General features: G+C 41.5%; 1 protein-coding gene across 1 annotated transcript in view; it reads right to left on the bottom strand.

Annotated features, from left to right (window-relative positions):
* Positions 1–16,704, bottom strand: part of LOC307233528 (lysophosphatidylcholine acyltransferase 1) — a gene marked incomplete at both ends in the record, with an annotated part of 75,563 nt that overhangs the window by 28,284 nt on the left and 30,575 nt on the right. The window contains 3 exons of the mRNA XM_080004866.1: positions 1,668–1,882; positions 7,651–7,790; positions 14,656–14,837. Of these exons, the coding sequence (XP_079860992.1) occupies positions 1,668–1,882; positions 7,651–7,790; positions 14,656–14,837 (537 nt within the window). The remainder of the gene's footprint in view (positions 1–1,667; positions 1,883–7,650; positions 7,791–14,655; positions 14,838–16,704) is intronic.

Consider the following 16,704-nt stretch of genomic DNA (forward strand, 5'->3'; position numbering starts at 1 on the left):
GTTGAGAGTGTTGGCGCGTAAGATTTCGATCGGCCACTCTAGTTCCACGGATAAAAAGTCCCAAAGTTGTTCTTTCAGGGAAGTTTTTATATCTACGAGTGCATCGTGGCCGTAAGAGATAACTGCCAATGTTTTTTTTGGCGGACATTATGATAAAAGAAAACTGAAAAAAATACTAAAATGTGCGAAGTCGATCGGGTACAGCCCGAAATAATTTTGATCACATTGTTTTGCAAAATAACTGGGATTATAATTTTAGCTAAAATTGTGCAGCCCTACAGTGGACATTCAATTTTAGAGAAGATTCAATGTAATCTTTGATAATATTAAATAAACATTAAAGGATTGTCAGTGATCGGGGATAGGACTATTATAACATTATATTCGTCCCCCGCTGGGGTTTTAGCCCTAAACTTAAAAATTTGACATTCCTTACTCACCCCAAAGTCAGTCAAACATAACTCAACAGTCTAAATAGACTCCCACTCAACAGAATAAATAAAGACTTAACTGTAAAAAAATGTTAGAAGCCAGATTTGGACACAATGGATAATGGCATAACCGTGTAGACAGCCACGGATTTGAATTTCCTGTCATTTAACCAGGAAAACAAAACCATCCATAGTCACAACCCCCAAATAATTACTATTATAATAAAAATAATAATTATAATAATAATAATAATAATAATAATAATAATAATAATTCACAAAAAAGAATGCTAGATTGCATGCCACCGTTGAACATGAAAAATAATAATAAATAAAGTAACCGCAAAAATGATTCGCACAATTTAACAAAAAGATAAACAAATTCCTATTTTGTTTATAGTGATATAATATTTTGGGAGAGGAGAAAGCCAGCGAGGTACGCCTAGCACTGCATGATGTATTGATGTTTTATTGACATAACACACAGTTTGAAGTGTAGCAATGGAGACCGTAGACCAAAAATAACAGGGTTCCCTCAGCCGTCACCGGCAGAGATGCAATTAGAGGCTAGCGACTGACCCCGCTGACACCAACATTGGTTTACAAGCCTTTATAAGACCCTTACAAAGGAGAATAGGTCTGGGAGGAAATATGAGAGAGCTTAAGGTATAGAAGTATGAGAACTGACGAGATGTACTGCTTTATGTTAACACTTCCAACCTGTCCCCAGCCGGGATCCTGGCCTGGGAGAGAGTGACGGAGCAGGTTCAGAAAGTCCGCGCGGACATTACCCATTACGCATTGTGGGTGTTTCGTTCCACAAGCAAATGTAGTAAACCAAATAACCTACATCTAGAATAAAAACATGCTGTTTTGGCATGCTGATCGCGAGTCTGCGGCCACGGGCAATGCGCCTGACCGGGAAAACAATCTACAGTACAAATTATGTCAATATGTAATTTTAATGTGTACATTAGTAAACTAATAAATAAAGCCTCATAAGTTTAACCAATGTAATGGTTAACTGTTGTAATAAACAGGCGGCTCACTTCATGCGCACCGCGCTTGTAAATTAAATGTATATTTTTAAGGCTGGATATTAGGTTTTGTATTTACCTGTTAATTATAACATTCTTTCTCAGCCCTGGAACTCAAACCTTTTTCTGATGCCCCAAATACATATATTTTAATAATTAAATTAATAGACAAGATGGACCTTCCTCATATCTTACTTACTGCCCCAGAGCGGAATATCCTTGCTCTCCGCCTTCATGACAATCGAGGCCATCGTCATGGTGACTGGGATGGCATCGAAGTAAGACGAGTGGGGTGCCAGGGTCAGGATGGGTGCCTCTGCGGGCAACGCCCTTTGACCTTTCACCGTCACCCAATGGAAACCTCCTGCGAACCACATGACCCGCATGATGAGCTTGAGAGCCAGATCCGCCAGTCTGGAACGAGAGGAAGGGAAGGTTTGTCACGAGAGAGAGAACGTTCCCGGAATCATTATTATGCATTTGCAGGGCGGGGTTATATGGAATAATCTATTATCTCTATCTCACACAATTATATAGAAATAAAGGAATTTGTATTTATGAAAACAATAACCTGAATTTGCTTCATTTGGAATGTACCAAGAATGTAGGGATGACACAGCAAGAGAATAAGGACAGAAGGTGCTGCCAGAGGAGGTGGTAGCAGAAGAGAGGAGAGATATAGCAGGAGGGAAGGAATAAAATAAGAGCAAAAAATTAAGATGAAGAGTTCAGAGGCGGCTTGGAGGAGAAAGAGAGAAACCATACCAGTAAGGCAACGAGACAAGCCCAATGAGACTCCTATTGACACACTTATTGATTCCTCCTCTCAACCAGCTGGGGCTGGCTAATAAGACGGATGATTTATAACAGATCCTTGAAAGCATAGAGATGAGGCTACTAGGGAGTCAGCTGCATGAGTGTGTGTGAGTGAAGGGCTCTTAACAAAGATTATTTTAATTGAGTATTCTGTCAGTTAAGTCACATGGAAACATTGAGAAAAATAACATTTTATAATAGGATTTAATGCTAGCACACACACACACACACACACACACACACACACACACACACACACACACACACACACACACACACACACACACACACACACACACACACACACACACACACACACACACACACACACACACACACTTAATAGAAACAGATTTGCTTTTGATTCAACAGAATATGTTACATAATAAAACAAATGAAAACGGCATGGACAAAAAGAATAGGACCCTTAACCTAATATATTGTTGTACAACCTTTAGAGGCAATCACTGCAATCATTTCTGTTGCTCTCAATTAGACTTCTGCACCAGGTAGTTCAACCAGGTAGTTTGGCCCACTTTTCCTGAGCAAACTGCTCTAGCTGTCTCAGGTTTGAAGGGTGCCTTCTCCAGACTGCATGTTTCAGGTTGTTCCATAGATGTTCGATAGGGTTCAGATCAGGGCTCATAGAAGGCCACTTCAGAGTAGTCCAATGTTTTGTTCTTATCCATTTGTGTGTGTGTGTGTGTGTGTATGCGTATACACACACACATATATATATATATATATATATATATATATATATATATATATATATATATATATATATATATATATATATATATATATATATATATATAAATAAACACACACACAGTATATATACTCATTATTAATGCTGTCTGTCTACAAAAACCCGAACTGATTATTGTACTGTAAGAGCTATATGTTGACAAATTTGACCATATTGCTGAGAAAAAGGACTAAAACATTTCCTGTATATTTTTTATTTTAGATCGTTTTTAAGTCCACAATATCATTTCAGTTAGTTTTCATTGTGTTGTCTAGTTTTAATTAAAATCTTTTTTCAAACCTAGTTTTAGTTTAGTTTCAGTTAACTGTACAGGGATGCAAACACATGTATGGTGAAAAAAGATCTGAAATAACTTATAGAAATATAGCCAATGGTTTTTCCGAGTTCCAATGAGCGCATCACTTGTGACGGGCACTACAGTTTTCTGAGCATGTGAACGCAGCATCGCTCCCTGCTTTATAGCACTTTCAACCGGAGACTAGAGCTGTGTCCACACCTTCTAACATAATAGAGTCCACAAATTAATCGATCGCGGATGGCGTCTGTCTCTCAGATGGCTGAAAAATAAAAATGCAAAAATGAGTCACCCCGCCCCCCCTCCCCAAAAATCTTCCGATAGGTTTGGAAGATTCACACGAGTCACCCAAATTGACATGAAAAAAGCGTACTTCGCCGAAAAGCGAGTTGTTTGTATCCCTGACTGACATTGCTCTGCTCTACTCTTCGGCTGACAGTGCTGCCAGCCGCCCGGCAGGAGGGATGCACTGGGATTTAAAAACTCAACTATGAGCAGGACGCACACTCACTTTCTCTGGCTGTGTTGAAATCTGATGTTTTCACATCACAGATGATGAAGAAAGGTAGCATTCTGGTTCTACAGTGGACTTTAACAGCAATATTTCTATCATATCATATAATATTTATATCACTAATGGAACAAATTCCTTTATTTTGAGGTGCACATTTTACTGTACCTATTTCTTATGTTAAAAAGTGGTTCCCAAAGGGGGCAACCAGAGGCCACAAAATGGTTGCCAAATGACTCAATCTGGCAACCGGGCAACCATTACTGTCAAGCCCTGATTGATATTTTCAAGATCAAATATCACAGTAGTTTTCGACGAATAAATCAATATCAATAATTAGAAAATATTTTAGGAATGGCTATTGGTGCTTTGATAAAATATTTATACACAAGACATGTTTGAGAAACAATCATTAGTAATGTGGATATTATGACCAAGCAGCTAGCGGCATAAGAACAGTCTATCAAGTTCAGATATTTGCATAAAGGATGTTGAAACCGAGAACATATTGCGTCAAAATGGGTAACAGAAACACCAAGAAAGATGTGATACAATACAAATCAAAACATTCCTTATCATTTTAAATGTGTTCCAACACCAGCTTGTCAGTCCAGCCCATGAAAGAGGGTCTTCTCAGTTTTGTAAAGGGAGTTGTAGCATAGACTGAGCCTGATAATCCCAGAGCTACATCATGCAGCTGTTTATAGCAACTTCTTAAAATGACTCCTAGGAAGTGAGATGATGAGAACTGGTTCTGGATTCTAACCCAGAAACCGATGGATATTTTTCTAAAACTGAGATGGCAAATAGGTCAGGAGCTTGGGCCTGAAGCAGGGCAGGTACACACACCCTCCCTGCCCCACCCTGCCCTTTGGGGGACACCAGCTCATTATGATGCCTTTCCTCTCAGGTTTCCAAATGTCCACAGTGTTATACTTGTATGACCAAACATTAAATCAGTGGAACCTGATCCTCACCATAGGCAAAAAAAGGCTATCCTCAATGAAGAGAAGAAGAGTAGGGGTTCAAACCAGCTGGTTTAAAAAAAAAACAGCTGGTTTCATGAAAGGGACCAGAAAGAACACTCTCTTAGGCTACCTTAAACAACACAAACACACAGTCAATGAGTGATGTGAGACTGAAGGAGCTCAGGGATCTCTGTATCACAGTTGGAAATGTATTTGCATACATTGGATTAGCTTAAAAGTTAGTTAGTCTTGGGGCTTGGAAGGGGGGGGGGGGGGGGCTGCTATTAGCTGTTGCATTTAGTGTAAACCCACTCCCAAGACTTTGAGGGGATCTTTTAGGGGTCTCGAATTCCAATCTTCCAGTCTTGGAATGCCTTTCCAACTCTGTCAAAAAGCTCAACAAATATTCTTTTGTTGACATTATTTAGAATCTGTTCTCTGGTTTAACGGTGTGTAAAGGTTCCTCCTTGCCCAAAAGCATGTTTAACCCAAAAAATGTACGACATCTGTTTGAGAATATTATCAAGAATAAACTTAAAACAAAATAGGCGCACCATAAAAAGTTTAAACTCAGTGTGCGTAAGTAATAATATTTGCATAATATTTGTGTCCTTGTGAATCGCCATCATGGACCTTCTTATTCTAGTACAAAGCCTGTTTTACAGCAGTGCAGCATAAAACTGCAGAATTTCCACACACAAAATTTTCCACCCGCAACAGTCCTATGCAGATTTTCCACATGCTCGTGTTTATTTTCATAATAAACAATAAGAAATGGCTCCCCCTTCTTTGAGGAGAATGAAAAATAACAATGTTTCATTTCTTGATAAGAAACAAAAAAATGTTTTGCTCTGTGCAGTTCAGTGGAGGAGTGCACAGCTGATATAGTGTGATGGCAGCTGTGTCTAGGTGTAAATGTATGAAGCTGAACCAGGCACCAAGTTATCATGGGATAAATAACTGTTACCACTTGGGTTTCGTCTCTGTTGTTTACTATCAAGTGAAAGAGAAAATAAAAACTATGTATTCTTCAACTCCATGCAGACATTCTCCCATTCTGCCTGAGAAGAGAGTAAGTAGACGATAGAGAACATAGTCAAATGCAAACTGTCTAAAGATTGAAATCTGGAAAATGTAAAGTTGTTCTGACTGTTTCTTTGATGCAGTGGTGCACTTGCAAATCTTCAGTCATGATAGGAGGCTGCATTTCTGTAAAGCTAATAATTAAAGACACTGACAAAGTAGTTGAAGGGTAGTGTTTTCACCAACCCAGACAGGTAGGCAAATAGGTCTTTTAGGAATTGGAGAAATAATACTTCAAACTGTACCTGTTCTGGGCATTTGTCTAACCGAGCATTTCCCCAACCTTTTCTCTGCACGGCACACTTTTTATGGGAAATGATCCCACAGCGCACCGCTATGCTGTTCACCACTAAAACATGTCACAAAATGCTGCAAACCCTCGCAAACGATCCGTTGGTCGTGAACAAATATTTTAAATGACTCAGGAGTTAGGGGTGACTTAGACAAAAGTGTCGGCAGGCAAGTCCTCGACTAAGGTGAAAAAAGGTCTAGGCATTTGGCATATTTACACTTTTCATCCCCAAAATGAATTTTTTTCCAAAGAATGAAATTATTCCATCCACAACTCAGCCTTGCAATTTTGATATTGCAACACAACAGCTAGTTTCCATTATATATTTATTTTAAATGGAATAAGAAACATTTACAAGGCACACTATTGCGGCATGGCACAGTGGTTGAAAAGCACTGGTTTAAGCAACACCCAGCCTCGATTCGGGAGCTGTTCTCTCACCTCTCCTCTGTGAAAGAATCGTGCCCTTCCATTCAGAGAGCAGAATTAATAAATAGAATTAATAAAAATAAATAAAAAATATATATATCAATTGCTACTCGAATGCTGAAAATGCCATTCGACTGTGTATTTATTGATATAAATAAATAATTTAATATAAATGCTTTGGCTACCATTAGCAAATCAATTCACATGTGATGAACAATAAAGTTCAATAGAAGTTCATCCAGTTTGTTGCACAGTGAACACACATTAGAGAAGTCCGTGTCGGCGGAGACTCACGAGAGTGCACCAGTGCGTTTCCCTCTCCTATGGCATTCACTGTGTGTACAAAGGAGAGTGCGCCTTTGATCAGAATGTCCAGTAATTCCACAGATGTGGCGATGAAAGTGGGAAATAAACATGACCATCGCAGATGTCCTCTAGTGCAGAGGTTCCCAACCTCAAACGCAGCTGCAGTTGCCACCGGACCGTGAGAACGGGGGCAGGATTTTGTCGTAAGCAATGATCTGCTCCAGAGGAACAGCAGCAGGAAACAGGAGTAAATTAAATACATCAAGAGTTTTTATTTGCTTTGTCTGGAGAAAAGACCATTCTGATCGGAGCTGCGGAACCATGCCTAAGGCACCCCCCCCCCTTGAATTAAATTTGAGCATTAAAAATTGGAATAAATTCTAATATTAAAAATAATAAAGCATATGGTGAATGAAGAGCAGAAGCTAGAGCTAGAACAAGTGACAATAAAAGTGTTCTGAAACCATTACTTATGTAGGGGTAAAGTCAGAGGTGGAGAACCTCTGGCATGCAGGCGTAATTATCAAGTCAGTTCTAAACAGGAAAGAGCTCCCACACTATGGTATAGTCACACACACACACACACACACACACACACACACACACACACACACACACACACACACACACACACACACACACACACACACACACACACACACACACACACACCCCACACACCCACACACACACACACACACACAACCCACCTCCGCCACAGGCACTGGTGTTCGACGGTGGTCTCAGAGCGTCCCATCGAGGCCAGGAAGGCAAAGGGCCAAGCCAGGAGCATCATGAACGCCGCGATGAACAGACGGATGGGGAATAACGTGACCGTCATGAGCGCAATCTGCAAGAGACAATATGGAAAATAAAAATGGGGGGGGTAAATAAATAAATAAATAAATAAATAAATAAATGGTCTCTATGGTCCAGTTGTACAACGAAATTGAGATAAAGTGTCGACATAGGTCTGCTTTTGTATTTCAAACAAACCATGAAGGGAAATGAAATACAATGGTAACTGCAATCAAAAATAACTGGTCAATGAATCCAAAACTGACAAATTGAAAGAATGAACTGGAAATACATTATGTCCCAATCTCACAACATTAACACATGTGTGCATACATGACATTCCCCTCCCCCCGCGCGAACCACCCGCTATTTACAAGCTGCTGCCTTTATACACACGACGGCCGTTTATCTCTACAGCCCTTTTATGACTCCCCGATATCGGAGCTTATCTTGTGTCAATATTTGGCATGTCTGCAATCACTACTGGGCCTCGGGCAGCCTCCCGTCTCATCAAATCTGAAGAGGGCCTATCTGAGAAGCCCTGTACTTTAAATCTTAAGGAATTCAGTGACAAATGTTATGTACAGCTGTAAGAGGGTTGCCTTGGACGAGGAGGGGTGTGGGCAGGGGCATGCCGCGAAGCAAGATGAGTGGGCTAGGCAGCGATTTTCCCGATTTGCTGTAGATTTAGAGCTGGGCTGGTGGAAGACATTTCTATGAATGAAATTAGGACATCTCACCACCTAATGTTGCTTTACTGTACACCCCCCCACACCCACCCTGAGGACTGAGAAACAAAAACAGCAGAAAAAATAAAATAAATAAAATAATGCAGCTACAAACGCAGCCTGGTTGGTTGGCGGAAATAGGATGCACATTTGTGTATGGTAGCCTAGTTTGAGATGGAATTGTGCAATTCTCTGTTTGGAAGCAGATTAAACAGCCTGCATTATTAATAGTTCTGTTCCTACTGTAAGAAAGGCAACAATATACATAAACTATACTATTGTTACTGTAGGGCCCACACATGCTTTGTTATTCATTTCAGATTGTCTATATTCCCTTTGATTATATTTCTGTTGGGGTATTTTAATGATTATTATTAGAGGCCGAGTCTAAAAGTTACTCCACACATCTTTCCCGCTTTTATGTCAAGGTAACGTAAGTATGTCCCGAAGACATTCAAAATGGAGAAATCAAACTTGCCACAACCCAAAATCGTCAACGCTTCCACCAGAGGCAAAATGGAATCCTGAATGCATTTCCTCCCCTATGATAAAAGATGAAAGTTTGAGAACCACTGGATTATGCATCTGTTCAAATATTCATCCAGAAGCATGAGAATGTACAGATGTCACTTAGAGTTAAAACAGAATGTTCGCTACAACGGCAAAAGAGCCCGAGTTTGGAGTTGTTGAATTCAGGCATTTTAGTAAAAGGAGGTCCATGATCCACGTGAAAGTACAAAGCATGTTCACCTCAGATTTCTCACTGCCCTAGAAGCAAATGCTAAAAACATACACCATGCATAATATTAAGAAAGTGGATTGTGGCCATCAACACACTTACACTGTAACATGATGTGAGACTGAACTGTGGCTTCTTTGAAACTACGGTTTCAGTAAGCAGCGGCCACTGTTAACAGTAAGTAGGTTAACTTTTACCCCTTTCCCACTGCGCCAAAAACCCGGTAACAACCGCTAACATCCGGCATTTGTCATTAATGGGAAAGGTAACAGGTGTGTGTGCAGGTGTTGTAGTGTGGTGTGTTGTGTTGTGTGATAATTAAAGATTCTTCTTCTTCTTTTTCTAACACCGGGCTTCAAATCCCAGGTCAAATGACCCTGCAATAGACAGGTTTTTATCGGCTCCAGCTCCAACCGGCTCTGATGTAAACACGACACCCGGGTCGAAACGGTAATTTTGGCCCCTTTACCAGCGTGATGCGATGAGCGTTGAAGTTCTGGACGTTGCCGTATAATTAGGCAGGAATATCTGTGTATCATTCGATCACTCCATATACGGTTAAGAATCCAAAATGTAAATCAGAAGATAATGACTTTTTCCTGCCACGGGGGACCATTAATTATTTTGAGTGTGGGGACTGCTACGAGGGGACCACAGCAGAGAACCCCACGTTCCCCGCCAGCTCCAAGCCACTCCAGCACCGCCCCAAGCCAGTGTCTGAACCAGAGGAGCCCCCCAAGTTTTACAGTTTTATGTCATTGTTTGCTTAAGTTGCTGTCTCCTCTACCCCCCATTGTCTCTCTCCACTCCTCTCCACAATAAAACACTCAAAAATGTTAAAGAAAAAAAAACTTAGGATGCAAGTTCACGGATAGTCGAGCTCGAGTTTTTGAACTCTGAATTCCTCTCTGAAACAAGGTGCTCACGTGTCGATGATTTACATCAACAGAACCGACATCTAGCATCTTAGTTAGGCTCTATTCAGCGCATCCGAATTACACATGTGCAGAATACCAACTCTTAATGTTATTATCCAACATTAAAAATAAGGTTGTTGTACGCTAAGACTTGACATTCTCAACAGGACACCCAAAACTTTTGCCGACCAACAGGAATTTTCATAGCCTCAGCAAAGCTTTTCGCATGCTAGGCACGTCTTTGCCTCCACATGGAATTCGTTTCCAAAACAAGCTGTTTAAAATACCAGATATCTCAGCAGCTTTTTAGGTGAGTAGAGTCTCTGGCATCCTTCAACAGGAACTTCAAATAACCCGTCCAAGCACTATTAGTTTTTATTTAGGCTTGGAGGAGCTAAAATCTTTGTTTGAAGCAATTAAATTGTTGCCAACAAAAAAGCTCAAACCCCCACAAATATCCTCCACGCAAATGGACATTTTTCTGAAAGAAATAAAAATGAAATGTCTGATGCATTACATCACTGCTGTCATTACAGGTCGAACTGTGCAGGATTTAGCCCCATTTGTGATGCCTGTGTTGAGAAATCCAAACTATCCACTCCAAGGTCCTTGCGTTCCAAGAGCTCCCTTGAGACATAAAGTGGTGAGGACATTTGGGGCTTTATTTTGAAGTGATTGCAAACCAAAACAACGGACCAAGGGCTGCAGAGTTTCCCTTGAAGTAAACAAATTGATAGATGCAATAGCCTTACTGGAATCTTAACAGCTTTAAAGCCATGCCTATAAATGACACAGTTTACAAGCGGGGTGAAACTAAATCCCGTAAAACTAAACAATTAACAGGAGGCTGGGAGCGGCCAAGCGAAGACCGTTCACCATAGCAGCAACATTAAATTTACACATGTACTGGATCAGCTGCTCTGTTTGGCTGAACGTTGATTGACAGCTCTCGAAACCCAAACTGGATCCTGTCCAGCCCGTAGCTCAAGAAAACCAGGCTACCAAAACCTGCAAAGAGTACCAGCAGCAGCATCGTGATGCGGAATCCAATCCAAAACAGTGGTGACCCACTTTGGGCTCAGAAGCATAGTTAAAGTAACACTAGTCTATATAATATGCTTGGAATAAACTCCCTACTGATTTATTGTGTCTTTAGCAGGATAAACACAGATTACTGGATCTATGCTGGGTTGGCTGCCTGCTAATCAAACCACAATGAAAAGGTAAAGTAAGTCAGACCAACGCTGAACTCAGGAGGAAAAGCCGCCTGGTTGTCAGCCACTTGCTGTTTTGACACTGACATTTTATCGCTGTGTGCTGATGTTTGAATCTTCAGTCTGCCCATTCCCAAACATATACCACACATCCGATTGCCAAATACTGGCCAAGTCTGCGCAAGTGAATTTTGTGGCTCAATTAAACAGCCAAAATCACCACAGCATAATACAATAGATAAGGAGGTCTGAACCAGTTTTAATGATTTTAGCGGAAAGTGTTTTTGGACACTAGCCTGTGGCTTCCACTCCTCTCAGATTTGTCCAATGAGGACATTGGAAAATCCATGCATTGGCAGGCCAGTGAACTTTCCATCTTGTGGCCCGCTCTTTCATACTGTCTATTCCACAGACTCTTGTATTTAGGTAAGCAATACCATGTTCTTAACTCCATCAGGGTACAATATTAGATACGGCTCCATGGCTTTTGAGACTGAAGACTTCCCTTTCAGTCAAACGTTTAACAGCCTTAAGAGTAATACCTTGATTAAACAAAAGATAAAAACACACACACGTTATGGTACCTGTACTGCGATACTGAGATTTGGGGATAGGATTGCAATTGAGGAGATACTGCTGAGCTGGGTGTACCTTTCATTGAAACAAGTCTTAAGTCGACCAATTTTGCCCAAAATGTACACATCCCAACAGTACCACGCATGTAAGGCCAATGATCATCGCCCAGATGCGAGGACTGAAAGTCCCCAACTTTCCCCTGAGGTGCATGCCGATTCCACTCACAGAGCCAAAGCAGCAAATTCGGATCATTCTGAGGAGAGGCCGATTTGTTTTTATACATATGAGTAATTTGGCACGTGGTGCAGTGCATTGCACTGCTGCACACAGCAAGAAGGTCCTGGGTTCGATTCCCGCCTGGGGAGCTGTTGGCACCGTGCTCCGGCGGGTTATCTCCCAAATAGGCACCTTTCTGTGTGGAGTTTGCATGTTCTCCCCGTGCTCACATGGGGTTTCCTCCACCTACCATCAGTAATCTGACCAGCGATGGACACTTGGTACCAGGTCCCCGGGCGCGTCCACGAATGCTGCCCACTGCTCCTGGCTGCCCCCCCCCAGGAGGAAGGACAAGCCAGGACGGGAAAAATGCAGAGGCCACATTTCACTGGCCACCACCCCGAAAAGCATGTGCGTGTGTGTGTGTATATATATATATATATATATATATATATATATATATATATATATATATATATATATATATATATATATGTGCCGTCATGTGACAAATAAAGATTCTTAATTCTTCTTAATTAGATGTCACAATGTATCCCACTCAGAAAAAAACAAAAGACAGTTTCTGTGTGTGTCCCCTTTAAACTGAGAAACACCTAATCATGGAAGGAGGAATTGGTATTTAAATAAAAAATTTATTTTCAAGACAAATCTCTTGCTTTCCACTTCATTATAAAAAGAGCCACCCACCTAGCAGCCCTCCTTATTATTTGTATTACGCCCTGTGCTACAAAGGTGAAAGACTTAAACAACATACCATGCCCATGAGGGCTGCTCAATCTATTCAATACTTTCAATTTGTACAGTGTACCTTGCAGGATATTGCATTAAAATACAATCAGAATGTGAACTAGGAATTTGTTAATGAGTATTAATGTCCTAAAACTTCCTCCATGGAGGTATGAACTGCATCGGTCAGAAAAATAGTCCTATCTGATGTTAGAAAAGTAAATAATCAAGTTTAGCCTTTTGGGCCCTGTGCCAGAAACCAGAAGTCCTATCAATTCTCTTGGCTGTGCGCCAGCTGATGTTCAACCTGTTATTCCTCAGTACCGGTCTAACGCCTCATACACAATTATTCTGTTGGTGTTACATCCATTATTATAGACATATTATACACAGGTTCATATGAAACATGAACTGTAAACAGGTTACTTAATCCATTCCAACACTTCCTATTGAAAAGGACATTGTCACGGTCATCTGACAACGCATAATACGAAAAAGTATCCGCCACACCAGGGGACGGTGAGTTTCCGCTCCATCACAGAGCTCCTCTATCAACTTCCCGCTTCTGTCAATTGGTTACGAGGCATAAGTCACAGTTAAAAGGAGGCAGAGTCTGGTTCTCCATTATCGCCTATGCTGAGCTTTGTTTGAGTTGAACACCAAGGGATTTGTGCAAACTCAGAAATCCGAGGCTCGACAAATTCAGATGTGGATATGATACAAACCATATTAAACAGAAGTATAAAGGCCATTTTGGACAAAATGATAATCATCACATTGTGTACATAATGGGCCAACTGGACAAATTAGTGCCCTAATATAAATGTTGTCTTGCTCAAGGGTAATCACAGGTTGTTTTGTGCAGCCAACAGGTTAACACCTCCCAGCCATGCAAGCTGTAATCTGATTATCAGATGCAATCACTGCAGGCCGGCCTTCATAGCAGCTTTGTGACATTATTGCAAACAATCAAAAGGCCAAATAGGTTAGAGGACTGTACATCCACGGCCAATTCAACAGATCGATGGGAAATGGGTCGGCTGTAAATGGAATGGAATTCGATATCAATTGCCAACGTTAACATTTGTCACGGTTGCCTCGGAAGTTAACAGGTTTTCCAGCGATCCACCCGTTCGCACGTGTTGTTACTGGTTTTAAAAAGGACTCGTTCTGCGATCAGAGCACAACACTAGACAAGCATAAAGAATCGGAGAAATCACGGATTGGCAAACTCTATATATATATACACACACACACACACACACACAGGACTTGTTCTTGCTAAACAGCTACTGGGCAACACTGTATCTGGGCACAATATCAAACATCGAATATGAAAAGAACTTCATCGCACTTCCAACCATACCGTATGTCTCTCATTCCGCAGACACATGGACAACCGAGCTGATGGAGAGCTTTTATCACGATTAATCGCGGCCCATTGATCGTTCGATTCTGAAACAGATGCCAACGCTGCACTCAAAGACTTGCGCATCCATCACCGTGGTGATTTGCCAGGAGCACAGACCCAGCCTGTGAGACATTAAAAAAAAAAAAATAAATAAAAGGAAACGCAGAAGAGGCAAGCAGCAACATGTATGCACAAGCTGACTAACGTTCGCATTAGCTCAGCGGGCTAGCATTAGCATTAGCTCAGCTGGCTGACTGCAGACTGACAGCAGGGGCAAGGTTGTGAGTTTCATTTGATTCCCCCCCCTTCGCATTGGCGAGGGGTTGGAATCATCAAAATAAATAAATATACATATAGAATAATCATTACCTTTGCTTTCTCCATGGGGGTGAATTTCAGGACGTGCACGAAGGGATTCCGGGAGGGGGGGGAGTGGTGGTCCTCTCCATCCTCCTCCTCCGCCGCCGCCGCCGCGCTCCGCCTGCCGCTCGGCAGCCTCATCTCACACGGCGCGGCAACGAGGACGAGAAACGAGCGACTGGGCAGAGCTTCTGTGCGGCAATAAAAGGGGGGCGGAGGGGTAAACCGAGTCGCCAAATCCGGTGCTCTCCCCTGGTTTTCTTATCGCCCTCGTCCCTTCCCCGGAGACCGTGGCCAGCTGGGGATTAGCCCGGGATCCTGGAAGTCGCCGTGGCTCTCCACGCCGCGCCGCTCACACACCGACTGCACCGCCGCTAGCTCGACGTGCTAGCCCGGCTAACGCAGCCAGGCGCCCCCCGCCCCCCCCCTCCCTGTCACGGCGCATGCGCGGTAGCGGTGCGAGACACTCGAGTGAGACGTCCGCAGCGAGTTAAACGTCCAAATGACTCGGGAGTGGGGAGTCACTTCGGCAAACCTCTCGGCGAGCGAGTGACTCTTAGACTCACCAAGTGAGAATAATTACAGAGGGATACGCCACTGACTACAGTAAAGTCCGAAGCTAAAAAAAAAAAAAAAAAAAAATTGGCCAAGAAACGTGGCAAAATTATTATTGTACGAATAATTGTGACAAAAGTCGATTATTTTGGGGTTCACGTTTCATCTCTCCGCCCAAATCAATATAAGAGTCAAGATTCAAGATTCAAGGTTCAAGATTTTTTATTTGTCACATACATATACATACTTCCATGCATATATGCAGTGAAATGTAATGCAACGCACCCGGTGATAGCACACAATATGTCCTGGGAAAAAATAGAAAATGAAATAGAAAGTAGAAAATTCCTTTCTAATAGACCGACTAACTGACTCCTAAAACGTAATACAGTAAGTGGAATACTTATAGAATAAGATAAAAATATACATAATAAAATACAATAAAAATGAATTGAAATAAAATGGAATAGATAGAAGGAATATGCCTATGTATATACAGATATGTGCATTTATGTGCATTTTTGTGTATTTTGTGTATTTTGTGTATTTATGTGTATTTATGGGCATAATTCGTGGGAATTACGTACTGAAGAGTCACGAATTCAAAATAATTGCTGCGAATAAAATGTCTGTGGGGGGGAAGCATTCGGCGTCATAATAATAAGCGGAAAATTGAACTCGACTCTTTTTTTTTTTTTTCTGCCGAGTGACTCGTCAAGAACCGATTCTGGAAAAAAGGGTCCAAGCTGTCACCAGTAGAACTCTGCCAGGGTTCCCCCTGTCACGGCGCATGCGCAAGGTCCGTCGCCTTGAACGCGTAGCAACGTGTTGCGGCGAGGCGGCGTGAACGTCCACGGCAGAGCGACGAGGCGAACACACCCATCGTTAAAGATGCATTTGTCAGTAGTAACTTTTTTTTAGTTGGATTCACGCACGCTGCAAAACAACGAGGCAAAAATGACATCAAATAATACAAGTCACGCAATATAATAAAATGCAAATAAACCTAAACATGAACAACAAACCTCTGTGGCAACAATTTCACATTCTCATTGAAGTCATATGATTGTCCATGTATGCACAAATGCAGTAGATATTCATATGACTATAGTACCCTTCAAGTTTAAAAAGTGCATATTTATTTATATGTGCAATTTAAGCTGGTACCAAAACGGGGGGAAAAAGAATTGAGCATAATTAAACTCCACCAAGAAACAAATAAACTGCTTATAAGAATACAATCTCTCCAGCCATCTCTGGTCTCCACCTTCTACACTCCAAGGGGTGAGCTGCAGTACATAGTCAAAAAAAAAAAAAGAAAATCAGTTCAGTATCACAGTATTCAACATTCATTAAACAGTTATATTGCAAATAAGAACATATAAAATAAACCAAATAATACAATATGAAAAAGACCCGGACTTGGTTAAACCGAAATGACGCTGCGCTTGATGTCATCATATTGTGATCAACCTGGAACTTGTGAGTCAATGTATTTCTTAA

This window comes from Zeus faber (assembly GCF_960531495.2).
Source record: "Zeus faber genome assembly, chromosome: 8".
NCBI lineage: Eukaryota > Metazoa > Chordata > Actinopteri > Zeiformes > Zeidae > Zeus > Zeus faber.